Genomic DNA, 12,436 nt, shown 5'->3' with positions numbered 1-12,436 from the left:
GTCCGCCTGGGGGTGGGGGTGCTCGCCTGAAGCTCCCGCGGGGTCTACGGGGCCCACATCTCAGCTCAGCGGGAAAGGCCACTCCCTCCAGGGAGCCGCCCCCAGTCGCGGCCCCCTGCATCTGCCCCAAGCCTTAGCTGGCCAGGCAAGTCGGATTCTGCCCTGTGGGGTGGCGGGGGCTGGGGGTGGGGGACGGCCAACCGGCCATTGCAGGTGTTCCCTGAGCTTCTACCACCGACGAGGCCACAGTGGGGCAGGGACCCGAGCCCCGCAAAGAGCAAGCATCCTGGCTGCCACCGATTTGGTCCCCGCTGGGTGCCAGGCCTGGCCTGGGAGCCCGCAGCCCAAAGATACTGAATGCTCTGGAGCACGATTAGGTGCAGTCGCGAAGTCTGGAAGTGCGCGGTGGGGTGCAGCCACGAAGAGCCAAGGACTGGTGAACGCTCTGCCCCTGCCAGGCTCCCTCTTCCTCTTCTACAGGCCTATTTCATAGTAGCTTCAGATTCAGCTCAAATGTCACTTCCTTGGGGAAGGTCCCAGAAAGCAGTGCCATTGTAACACTTTGCCCACAACCCCCAAGGAGAACGACATTTTCTTTCCTGAGCCAGTATTGTGTGCTTGCCGGTGGGAGACGGCTCACGCAGGCACGCACATATCGACACAAATAACAGAAAGAAACATTTCACCAAATGAAACTTTTCCTTACAACCTGAAAAGCACTCTGATATTTTTTATCCTATTCTATTTCATTGGGGCGCCTGGGTGGCTCAGTCGTTTAAGGGGCTGCCTTGGGCTCAGGTCACGATCTCAGGGTCCTGGGACTGAGTCCAGCATTGGGTTCCCTGCTCGGTGGAGAGTCTGCTTCTCCCGCTCCCTCTGTGCGCTCTCTCTCTCAGATAAATAAATAAAATCTAACTAAAATAAAATTTATTCCACTTCATTAAAAGAGAAAGAGCGGGGGGCCTGGGGGCTCAGTCAGTTGATCCACAGACTCTTGATGTTGGCTCAGGTCATGATCTCAGGTCCTGGGATGGAGACCCGGGTTGGGCTCTGCGCTCAGCGGGGAGTCTGCTTGGGATTCTCTCTCCCTCTGCCCCTCCCCCCCACTCTGACGCGTGCTCTCTCTCTCTCTCTCTCTCTCTCTCAAATAAATAAATCTTTAAAAAAATAAAAAGTAGGGGCACCCGGGTGGCTCAGTTGGTTACGCGACTGCCTTCGGCTCAGGTCATGATCCTGGAGTCCCAGGATCGAGTCCCTCATCGGGCTCCCTGCTCAGCAGGGAGTCTGCTTCTCCCTCTGACCCTCCCCCCTCTCATGTACTCTCTCTCTCTCATTCTCTCTCTCTCAAATAAATAAATACATCTTTAAAAAAAAATAAAGTAGTGGTGCTCAAATTTAAAAAAATAAATAAATAAAATAAAATAAAATAAAATCTTTAAAAAAATAAAAAGTAAAAGAGAAAAAGAAAAGAAGGAAGAGGGGAAATGAAGGCAGGAAAAGAGGGAGGGAGGGAGGGAGGGAGGGAGAAAGAAGCTGGTAGTCCCTGCTGAATGAATTTGGCTAGCCAGCTACAATGTTAACACAAACAGGAAGGCGCTGACCATCCTCCAGGCCTCCATGCATTCACTGCTGCCTTAGCTACCTCTACTGACAATGACCTTTCCACTTTGACCCACAGTGGGATCTCCTAAAAATGCCAGGGTCTCCTGCTGCTCCCTCTGGTGGGAACCCCCCCCCCACACACACACACACTGCTGGGGAGGGTAGTGGCTTCTCAACACTTGACAGATGAGCACGGATGGGCAGCATGGATTCAGGCCTGTGAGGTAGCTGTGCTGGAGCTCATGGCCAAGGATGGAGACCCACCCTACCACACACATTACAATGGAAGCCATTGCCATAGGTGGGGGTCACGAAGGAGGCTATAGTCACGTGGCTGGATCCTGGGGCCCCCCACCTCCATTTGAATCCTTTTTACACTTCCGCCTCCCTTCCCCTCCATACACAACCCAGAAAGACAGGCAGCTCTTGATCTCTACTTCTTTTCAGGCTTAGGGGAAGCAAAGGTTTGTACAGCACCCATTGCTCTCTGGTGAAGATCAAGCTAAATTAGAGACCTTTTCTCCTTGTGTTGAAGGTTCTGGAAAACAACTAGAATCACCTCCATTCTTGCCAACAAGGCAGGCTGAATCTCCACCTGGCTATGCCAATAGTCTGACCCTACCCCCTCTTGTGCTCTCTCTCTCTCTGACATAAATAAACAAAATCTTAAAAAAAAAAAAAAAAGATGAGGGGCGCCTGGGTGGCTCAGTCGTTAAGCGTCTGCCTTCGGCTCAGGTCGTGATCCCGGGGTCCTGGGATCGAGCCCCGCATCGGGCTCCCTGCTCCGCGGGAAGCCTGCTTCTCCCTCTCCCACTCCCCCTGCTTGTGTTCCCTCTCTCACTGTGTCTCTCTCTGTCAAATAAATAAATAAAATCTTTAAAAAAAAAAAGATGAACCAATGTGTTCTAGAATTGGAACACAAGGCATTCTCTAAGAGACTTTTAGTCAGCTAACCATTCACTGTTTTATATTGATTGTGACAATCTTCCACATACTAATTTTCACAACAGTCATGATCTTATCGCTTTTGTTACTCTCTGAGCAATGTTTCAAAGCATTTGAATATCACCAGGTAAAACCCAAAGGATCTTTAACATTCTAGAAAGTAAAGTTTTTAAAAAAATTCCTAAATTTATTTTTTAAAGATTTTATTTATTTGAGAGAGAGAGAGCATGAGTAGGGGGAGGGGCAGAGGGAGAGGGAGAAGCAGACCCTGTGGGGCTCGATCCCAGGACCCGGGGATCATGACCTGAGCTGAAGGCAGACACTTAATCGACTGAGCCACCCAGGGGCCCGTTAAGTTTTTGTTTGTTTGTTTGTTTTTAATATTTATTTATTTATTTGAGAGAGAGAGCATGAGAGGGTGGGGGAGGGGCAGAGGGAGAAGGAGAGAGAGAATCTCAAGCTGACTCCCTGTTGAGCATGGAGCCCAATTAAGGGCTCGATCCCACGACCCTGAACATGACCTGAGCTGAAATCAAGAGTCCATGAGCCACCCAGGTGCCCTGAAAAGTTAAGTTTTGTATCAAACTAAAGTATTAAGAACAATCTGATCTTAAAATGTTAACAGCCCAGTGAACAATCTTCTCCTTGGACATGGATGCTGAGAAATGTATTCGTGTTGATATCTTTTCTTATAACTTTCAATCCTCCTGGGACTGCAAGTTACACAACGTACTGCTGCGAGGCCATTCCCATCCTTAAAAGAGAAACTGTCCTCCTCTTTTCTTTTTTTAAAATTTTATTTATTTGAGAGAGAGAATGAGAGAGAGAGCACACAGCAGGGAGAGGGGCAGAGGGAAAGGGAGAAGCAGACTCCCCACTGAGCTGGGAGCCCAACTTGGGGCTCCATCCCAGCATCCCAGGATCATGGCCTGAGCCAAAGGCAGACGCTTAACTGACTGAGCCACCCAGGCGCCCCGAGAGAAACCGTCTTCTTATTCTTGACTTGGAATTGGTGGCTTCCTAGTCCTTCTCACCCTGGCTATAGTTCCAAAAAAAATTCTTCTTATTTACCTATGCACACCCTTCCCAGAAAGACTCCGCTGGAGGCCGAAGATTTCCCCCCAATGGTCCCTGTGAGGACTCAGAACCCCCACTGGGCCACACTGTCCAGATCATTGCCCTGAGAACTAAAATCTAGCTGTAGGAATGTCTGTGATTGAATTGCTGCACTAAAGGTCCTTGACAAGTCTCCTCCCTCTCTAAGCCCCCAATTCCTCCTCTAGGTGATGGGGGTGGCACAGAGTGCCTCTTAGTTCCCATAGTCAAGGGCGTGCCTGGTTTCTGGAGGTCTGGAACAGGTCTGCACTGCAGCAGGGCTGGGCTTAGGCTACAGGTGCCCACAGGGTGGGCTCAGGGGACCGTCACAACTCAGCCTCCTGGTCCCATCCATGGTGGGACCCCCACAGTGGGGCAATGGGTGGGACATAAAAGACAGAGTGCCGAGGCAGGTGCCAGAGGAGGGGGTGTTCCTTGGGGAGAAGGCAAACCTAGAATTCCTTGACCTCATAAGGAAACAGCTTGGATCCCTACAGGGAGGGGTGGCATGGGGGAGGACTGAGCCTCTGGGACAGGGGCCAGCATTGCAGAAGAAGGCTTGGAGAGGTGCTGGGGAATCTGATCTTGCCAAAACTCAAAATTCCATGAGACAGCCTCTGAGCGCCCAGAGCCCAAATGCCGTGCCCTTCCCTGCTCTGAAAGATAAGCAAGCCCCTGTCCTGCCCTGCCCAGGGCTATCCCCCTTTTACTGCCATGCACTTGTCTGGAGACTCACACACCTCCTCCTCCTATTTCAGGAGACAGAGCAGGCTTCGCCTGTAGTCTAAAACTGGGCCAGCAGCAACTCCTCTGAGAGTCTTTGTGTGTGGTCACATCAGGGCCCCATCTCACCACTCCCTGTGTGGCTACCTCTTCTAGACCCCATGACCCACAGAGATCTGGTCTGTGACCCTCACCAGCTGGACCAGCCAGGCTGGGTTGGACCAGGGACTTCCTCTCTTCTCCCTGTCACCAGCTGTCATCTGGTATCAGAGATAGCACCTCCTCTCTTTATGCTCCCAGTTCTGGGCCTGCCCAGGGAGGGCCGCTTCAGTTGGACCCACACTCCATGAGTTGGCTTCATTTAGAATTTGATTGTCACCTCCTTTCCAATCTCCCCAGGAACAGCTCTTTCCTGACCAAAGCCCTCAACAATTCCTAATGACAGTGCAGGCTCTTCCGCCGGCCTGGGCAGCCTCGCATGGTTCACCCACATCAGTATCCTGGACCCCTGTCCTTCGGGGGCCCCCTCTGCACTGCCACGGGTCCTGAAGCCCACCCAGACCCAAGTACTCAGAGCCTGCCAAGCCTTATCGGAACTCCTGAGCAGGCCCTCTGGGTCTGGAAGACCCCCCCCCTCTCCCGCGCCCCCTGCCAGGCTGCCTCCTGGGGCCACTGGGGGAGGCGTTTCAACAGGAGAGGAAGCCCCCCAGCACCCCAGGTGGATGGCACGGTGGGTCAGGCGTACACTTGCCGTCTGCACGCCTCACTGGGCCCTCTGCCAGTGCCAACTGGCACGCCCAGTCCCTTGCAAGACTGCTTGCTCCTGGAGTGCTGGCGGCCTCCTGGCCCAGTGCCCCATTTCCTCCCGGGCGGAGTGGGGAGGGAGGGAGGCGCTGGGAACCGGTGGGACGGCGGGCGCAGGCGGGCGCAGGTGCGCCCGCCAGGGCCGTGTGGAGCGGGAAGGCGGGCCTGGCACCGGGGGTCTGAGGCGGCTGCTTCCCTGGCACGGGGCACGCGCGCGAAGCGCTCGCTCGCAGCGGCGCCTGGCCTGGGAGCCGCGCTCTCCAAGGGCCCGCTCTTGGGGTCGGGTCCCTTCCCGCTGCGGCAGGGGCGGCCGGCCAGGGGGCGGCCGGGGAAGCCCAGGCGCAGGAGCCCGGGGTAGGGAGAGGGCGGCGGGGGCTGCTGGGGCGGCGGGGCCGGGTCGGAGCCCACGTGACTCGGGGAGCGCGAGTCACGCCCAGCGCGTCAGTCCTGCGCCGCTTTCCTGTCTTGGCCGGTTTCTGCCGGTTCGAGTTGCCTAGGCCCCCTACCTCCTCCCTTCCGACCGGGACGCGCCAGTGGGTGACGCCTCGGTCGCTGGCCCCGCCCCGCTCCCACGTCCCGGCGAGCCCACGCTCGTTCCCCTCCCACGCAGGCCCAGCTCCTCTCTCAAGGCCCGCCCAAACGCGCCAGCAGGTGACGTCGCTTGGCTCGCCGCCCCCGCCCCCGCCCCCTTCCCGGGGCACCGCAGCCCGCCCCCCCCGCTCCAGCGGCCAGTCGGGTCTGCGCAGTTTTGGCTTCCGCGCTCGCCCCGCCCCTTTTTTGCCTCTAGCCTGTCCCGCCCGTTTGTGACGTGTGGGCCTCGTCAGGCCCGCCCCGCCTGCTCCCGTGACCGGACCGATCCACAAGGGCCGCTCCTCGCGGCCTGGCCCCGCCCCGCACAGCGCGCGCCGTCCGCAGAGCCCGCGGCCGTGACGCGAGCGTGACGCAGGCGTGACGCGAGTGCCGCCGCTCCCGAGACGCTCGCGCTGCCCCCGCCGTGCTCTGAGGCAGCGGTAGCTCGGCCCGTGTCGCCAGGCCCGGGCCACCCCCAGCTCCCCGCCGCCCGCCATGGACGACTACGCGGTCCTGTCGGACGCTGAGCTGGCCGCTGTGCTGCGCCAGTACAACATCCCGCACGGGCCTGTTGTGGGTATGCGGCGGCGAGCGGGCCCCCTCCCCGCGCTATCCCCGGGTTCCCGGCCCGCGTCTCTGATCGCCTCGCGTCTGTCTGGCCAGGTTCCACTCGCAAGCTCTACGAAAAGAAAATCTTCGAATACGAGACCCAGAGGCGGAGGCTCTCGCCCCCGAACTCGTCCGCATCCTCTTTCTCCTATCGGTTCTCGGGTAAGGCCCCCGCCCCAGAGCTCCACCTGGCCTCCCACGGGGACAGGGTTTGGGCGACGGGGAGGACGGGGTCGGGAGGGCGTGGCAGGGGCGCTGGCTGGGAGGGGCATGGGGAAAAGGGAGCGGAGCCATGGGGGCAAATGGTCCTGCCCCCCCCCCCCCATTCAGACTTAGATTCAGCATCCGTGGACTCAGATATGTATGATCTGCCCAAGAAAGAGGACGCCTTACTTTACCAGAGCAAGGGTAAGGCTGAGTTGGGGTGGGGTGGGCACCCTGCCACCTTTATTCCATTCCCTCAGGGACCCTGGTGTCAGGGAGAACCTGAGATCTCAATCCCCATCATTCTCAGCAGCCCTAGAGGGGAGAAACCGTGCCACAGGCCCCCAAATGGGATTCGGATTAGGGCCACTGGGCCAGGTGGGGGACACTGCTGTCCCCTTTGCTACCACTGTGTCCCCTTCCCAAGGCTATAGTGATGACTACTATGAGGAGAGTTACTTGACCACCAGGACTTATGGGGAACCTGAGCCTGTGGGCACCTCCAAGGGATTCCGCCAGCCCTCAACTTCACTCGCAGATACAGACACCTTTCACCACCAGGTGAGCTGGCTGTTGAGCAGTTGGGTGCAACCCATGGGGGTCATAGCTGGGTTTGGACAAAACAAGGGGGCCGCTGGGTGCAAATGGTAGGTCCCGTGCCTCCAGAGAGGTAGGGTGAGCAGACACCTTCCCGGTCAGGGCCCTCCTCTGGGGGGCTGTCAGAACGGTTAAAACTGGAACGCATGGGACATGCCTTGCACCCTGGTCTGGGATCTAGGTTTGAGCTTTCTCCGAACCCTGGGGCACAAAGTGAGGTGCAGGCAGCCGGGACAGTCGTCGAACAGGTGACAAAGCCCTACAGACATAAGGCTGGGAACTCAGAAAGAATTTTGGAGGGAACAGGGTGTGGGCCTCTAAGCAATGGTCAGAATAAGCCGGCTGTGGGTAAGTTTGGACTGACGGATAGGCCAGGCCACACTGACCCTGCCGGCCAGTCCCCTCTCCCTGACTCTTATCTCTAGGTGCGCGATGACAGTTTTTTCTCTTCTGAAGAGGAAAGCAAGGATAGGTAAGTAGCAGGAAGGGCCAGGCCCCAGGGCTGATTCTGGGCCCGGGCCCTCCTGGCTCACCCGCTCTCCTCTTTGCCTAAGGGAACGCCCTGCCTATGGCCGGGACAGCGCCTACCAGAACATCGTGCACTACCGGCCTGTCTCCAGCGTCTCCAGAAGCTCCCTGGGCCTGTCCTATTACCCCACAGCCTCTTTCACCTCTCCCATGTCCTCATCTGCATCTTCTCCCACTTCGTGGCTCACCCGTCGTGCTATCCGGCCGGAAAAGCAGGCCCCTGGGGCTGGTGTGGGCCAGGACCGCCAGGTCCCGCTCTGGGGCCAGCTGCTCCTATTCCTGGTCTTTGCTGCCTTCCTGCTCTTTGTTTACTACTCCATGCAGGCTGAGGATGGCAATCCCTTCTGGACGGAGCCCTGAGGGTCTGGCTTCATGGCCAGCTGTTCTCTCAGAAGTCCTGGCTGACTGCCTTAGTAGTGTTTGCTGGGGGAGGGGGTGGGGGCTTTTCTGTGTGTTCTAGCTTGGGAGTGCTGGGCTTGGCCCAGGTCAGTGCTTGCTCCCCCTGCCTTGTTGTGCCAGGGAGGCAGTGAGCCCAGGCCCCCTCCGTGGCATGGTGGGCCCGGGCAGGCCTTCTTCTGGAGTCTCCTGGTCCTGCTTGCCTCTGACCCTTAGGGCCTACGAAGGCGAGACCCTTCTCCTGGAGAGGAGAATATGATTGTTGTCATTGCATGCCTCCTGTCTGTTGTCACCTCGTTGGGGGGATTAACTAAGGCCACCCTGACTTTGTTTTCGTGGACACACAATAAAAAGACCATTTATTTTTAACGTGTGGGCTCTTTCTGCTGGACAGGGATCAGGCTCCCCTGGCTGGAGACCTCCAGGCCTTGGGTCTCCAGGATGGACATCTGGCTTTGTTGGTTCTCCCTTTTTGCTTTGGGGTTGGGGTACGGATCACATGCTACCTACAGACGTGTTTGTGCTTTACTTGCAGGGTTTACTCCCTGACTTGTTACCCAAAGCTGCTATAACTACTTAGGCAAAGAACTGTGCCCCCACGGGATGTGGAGAGCCCACTTGGAAATGCGGGCGAGGGTGCATGCACAATGCTAGCTACAGCTGTTTTAATGGGGAAGAGTTGACAACCTGCCTCAGTGTCCAAGGGCAGGGGGATGGGAAGGAAATGAGGCGTGTGTTTGGTGGGGTTTCTCCTGGAAAGCTGCTTGTTGAATGGCGTGGGAGAAGGTTCGAAGCACTCCAAAATGCCCCATCGCTTCTGGGTCTAATCCAGGCCCTCACCTGGCTGTATTGTTGCTTCTCTCCAGGTTTTCTGTGGGGGAAGGGGGGTATTTCATAACCTGAAAAGTTTACATATATATTTTTAAAGCAAGTGCTAAGGAAACCCAGGGTACATGCCCCGTGAGGCCACACATACTGGTTCTGTTCTGCCAGCAGAGGGTGGGAAAGCAGAGAGAGGCTGGACCCCACTCCAAGCACTCAGGTGGGAAGCAGAGGCTCCATGAGGACTTCCCTGATGGGTGGGGCTCTGGCATCACTTCCTTGCCTCTGACCAGCTCCTTGTTCAGGTGGCAGGACTCAGCCAGACCCAGCCTCACTTGGCACAGCACCCATGGGCTCCTGTTTATGGCTACAGGGTGAGCTTGGGTCAGGGATGGAACTGGAACCCCACCTACCCCTGGCTCCTGGCCATTTTTTTTTTCCTCCATGCTAGTCTTTCTCTCACGTGTATGTGTTTTCCTAAAAATAACACGTGCATTTAGAATATACAGGAAAAAATGAAAGAAATGAATTGCTTCTAATTTTCTCACCACCCCCACAGCTTCAGCCTCCCTTGTTTCCTGCAAGTCACTCCCGCCTGGCTCATCCCCCAGGGCCCAGCCACCTTTGGCACGGACGTTACCAGGCTCCCCGCCTCTGCCCCTCCCCATGCCAGTACAAGGGCAGAGACCTGGATGTTCTGTAGTGGCCAGTGGGCATGGGCACAACACGCTGCCTCCTCTTTGATGACAAAAGGGTCTGATGGGCAGATCAGTGAACCTGGGTCAGGTCACCAGTGCACCAGGACCTCAGAGAGGCACTGACTGATTCACCCACCTGATCACCAGCTGATCCCAAATCAAGTGTGTTGAGAGGAAGAAGGGCTGACCCTGCCTGGGCGTGCGGCTGCCCCACAAGCACTCAGTACCTGGGCAGGCCTTGGGTCTGGGCAAAAAGGCAAGTGGAGCCTAGTGGACCCAACAAGGGGCCTGGGGAAGTGGCAAGGTTGACATGGTGACACTCTGGAGTAGCTGGGGCAGAGCGACGGGACAGCATGAGAGGAAGGGGAGCTGAGCTTGGGGCATCCCAGAGAAGGGAGAGAGATGGTACGGCTTCTGGACGGAATGGCTCTTATCTGTTGCAGTAAAGGGGGAGGCGAGGTGTGTTTGGTACCCACTGTGGTTTCTTCCAGGAAAGAAGACAGGAAATAGTCCCATCCATGTGACATAGTCTCCCCCTTTCCATTCATTTATTCCCCAAGGACAACAATCTCCATTCGTCTCCATATGCCCCAATCCAAAGGTTGTCGATAGCTCCATGGGGTTCTCATGGAGCCCGAGGCTTCAAGGTGTCCACCTAGTGCTCTCTACGGCACTCCGGGACTACCTCTCTGAAAGGCCCCCTTCCCCAAAGCAACCTGGGGCCCACTGGGGCAGCTTGGTCTCCAGCTCTCCCACTCCCAAGGGCTCAGGCCATCCTCCTTCCCCTCCCTCCCCACCGAGGGCTCCTGAGGTGCCCAGGGGCACAGCAGGGGGGCAACAGCAGCCCTTGATCCAGTGGACGGTGGCTCTGCTGGTACCAGGGTGTCAGCCCCACTGGGGCAGAAGCCCCGGCAGCCCAAGGTAGGGCACCGGGTGTGCAGGCTCGGGCTGTCAGAGTGGGCCGAGCAGCATCCCAGGACAGGGAGGCCGAGAGGAGTGCCCTACACACTTGGCAAGGGGTAGAGTCTGGCAGCTGTGCCCCTGACATTCCCAGGGGAAGAGGAGATCCACACAGGGCAGACCCAGGGGTGCACCTGCCTTGACCCCTTGCTGCAAACGAGCCAGCAGCTGCAGCTAGAGAGCGTGGCTCAGGGCCGCTTGGTCTTAGCTCGGAGCAGGCCCCTGCAAGGACTCCAGCTCAAGGGATGCGCAGTCTGTGGCTCCAGAAAGACAAAATACCCAAGGCCTTAAGGGCCTAAAGGATAGGAAAGAGGCATTGGGTCCACACTGTTCTTGAACCTGGGTCTGGCCTGCTACCCTAGGCTCCCGGTGGCCAGTCCCGGGAGACACCGTCCCACTCAAGGCAGGCAGGACACACAGGTGAATAAAGTCAGGCCCGCCGCTTCTACCTGCCGGGCACGCTGGCCAGGGCCCCCACGGAAGCACAGCTCCAGAGCCGAGCTGAGCCAACCGGGAGTCCCTGTCCCTCCCTGGACACCACATCGCGCCCAGGCAGCTGCGACACACGTGGGGCCGCAAGGGCAGAAGATGCCAGCCTGGGGGAGAACAAGCCCTTGGGGACAGCGCCGGACAGAGGCTACAGGACAGACCAGGCCTGAGCCTGAGGCCCGCGCGGGCAGGGGGCAGGAGGGAGCAAGACTGGGGCGCCACCCCTGCGGAGGGCCCCGGAGTAGGACAGGCACATGGCACCAGGAAAAGGAGCGCCGGGACGCCATCCGGCTAGGGGCAAACCGGCCCGAGACCCCGCCCCACCAGGAAAATCCCTGGAGGACACCCGCCCTCCCCCACCCTCCACCCAGGCTGCTAGGAGGAGACAGGGAGGGGTGCAAGGTCTGGGCCCTCAGCCGGGCTCCACACACAGGTCGTGAAGGCCTGGTGCCCCATCGGGAGCCAGCAGAGGTGGCGGAGGCTCAGCCCCACCAGGCCCCACGCCTGAGCCCTGTATGCCAGCAGGTGCCAGGAGCAGAGGAGCGGCCCCGGCCACACACCGTCCCCAGGCCGGCCCCATCTCCTCTACTAAGTCTAGGGAGGGGAGCGCTGGCCACCCCAGTCTGGAGCAGCGCCCCCGTCCGGCAGGTCCCGTCCGGTCCGAGTCCAGGCAGGGCAAGGCAGGCGGATGGCCCAGCTGACCACCCCCCTCGCCCCACAGCCAGCCCCCGCCCCCGGCCCAGCCACACCTCTGCACCTGACCCTCCCTGTTGCCTGTCGCCACCACCACCGCCCCCCCCGCGCCCCCTCCCACGGGAGGCTGGAAGGGGACGGGGGGTGAGGAAAGGGGAGCGCTGGCCCTTCAGGGTGGGTGGGGCTGCCACTCACCCGAGACGGGGAGGGAGTCCCAGCACTTCAACAAGGGGAACATTAGCCCGGGGACCTTTGGGGCTCCCGTGGGGCCACCCGGCACGGGTGGCCTCACCCCACTCCAGGGCATAGGGCCAAGGTGCCCCAGGGCAGCCCCCACCCCCGGAACCCCGACGGAGCCAGCGGGATGAGGCGGGGACGGCCGCTAAGACAGGGTCGGCGAGCATGCAGGGTGACAGGTGCCAGCCCCAGGGACCTCAGGTGCGCTCAGCGCTCTGCAGCTCTGGACGGCCTCCTCCCACTCCCACTCCCGTGGGCCCATCCCAACAGCCGACAGATCCCCCCAGAGGGCGGGGCTCTCCTCCCCCGGTGGCAGGTACTACCGTCCAGGGGAGGGCGTTACCCAGCAGGGGGCCCGCGGTCCCGCCGCTCAGAGGTTGGGCTGGCTTGGCCACCTCTTCCCCCTCCCCGCGGGGCCGTCTCTGAAGGTGTCCCCGAGGCAGCCAGGAGGCCACGGCCGGGGG

The 12,436-nt window shown here is 59.0% G+C and overlaps 1 protein-coding gene across 1 annotated transcript; it reads left to right on the top strand.

The window, feature by feature from the left end:
• Window positions 1-6,103: 6,103 nt before the first annotated feature.
• Window positions 6,104-8,442, top strand: EMD (emerin). The gene is made up of 6 exons (XM_027608202.1): window positions 6,104-6,316; window positions 6,403-6,510; window positions 6,679-6,756; window positions 6,980-7,113; window positions 7,575-7,621; window positions 7,704-8,442. The coding sequence occupies exons 1-6, from the start codon at window positions 6,235-6,237 to the stop codon at window positions 8,035-8,037; spliced, it is 783 nt and encodes a 260-aa protein (XP_027464003.1). The 5' UTR covers window positions 6,104-6,234; the 3' UTR covers window positions 8,038-8,442.
• The last annotated feature ends 3,994 nt before the right edge of the window (window positions 8,443-12,436 follow it).

Source organism: Zalophus californianus, chromosome X (genome assembly GCF_009762305.2).
Source record: "Zalophus californianus isolate mZalCal1 chromosome X, mZalCal1.pri.v2, whole genome shotgun sequence".
In the NCBI taxonomy this organism is placed as follows: Eukaryota; Metazoa; Chordata; class Mammalia; order Carnivora; family Otariidae; genus Zalophus; species Zalophus californianus.
This window is presented reverse-complemented; position numbering and strand designations above follow the sequence as displayed.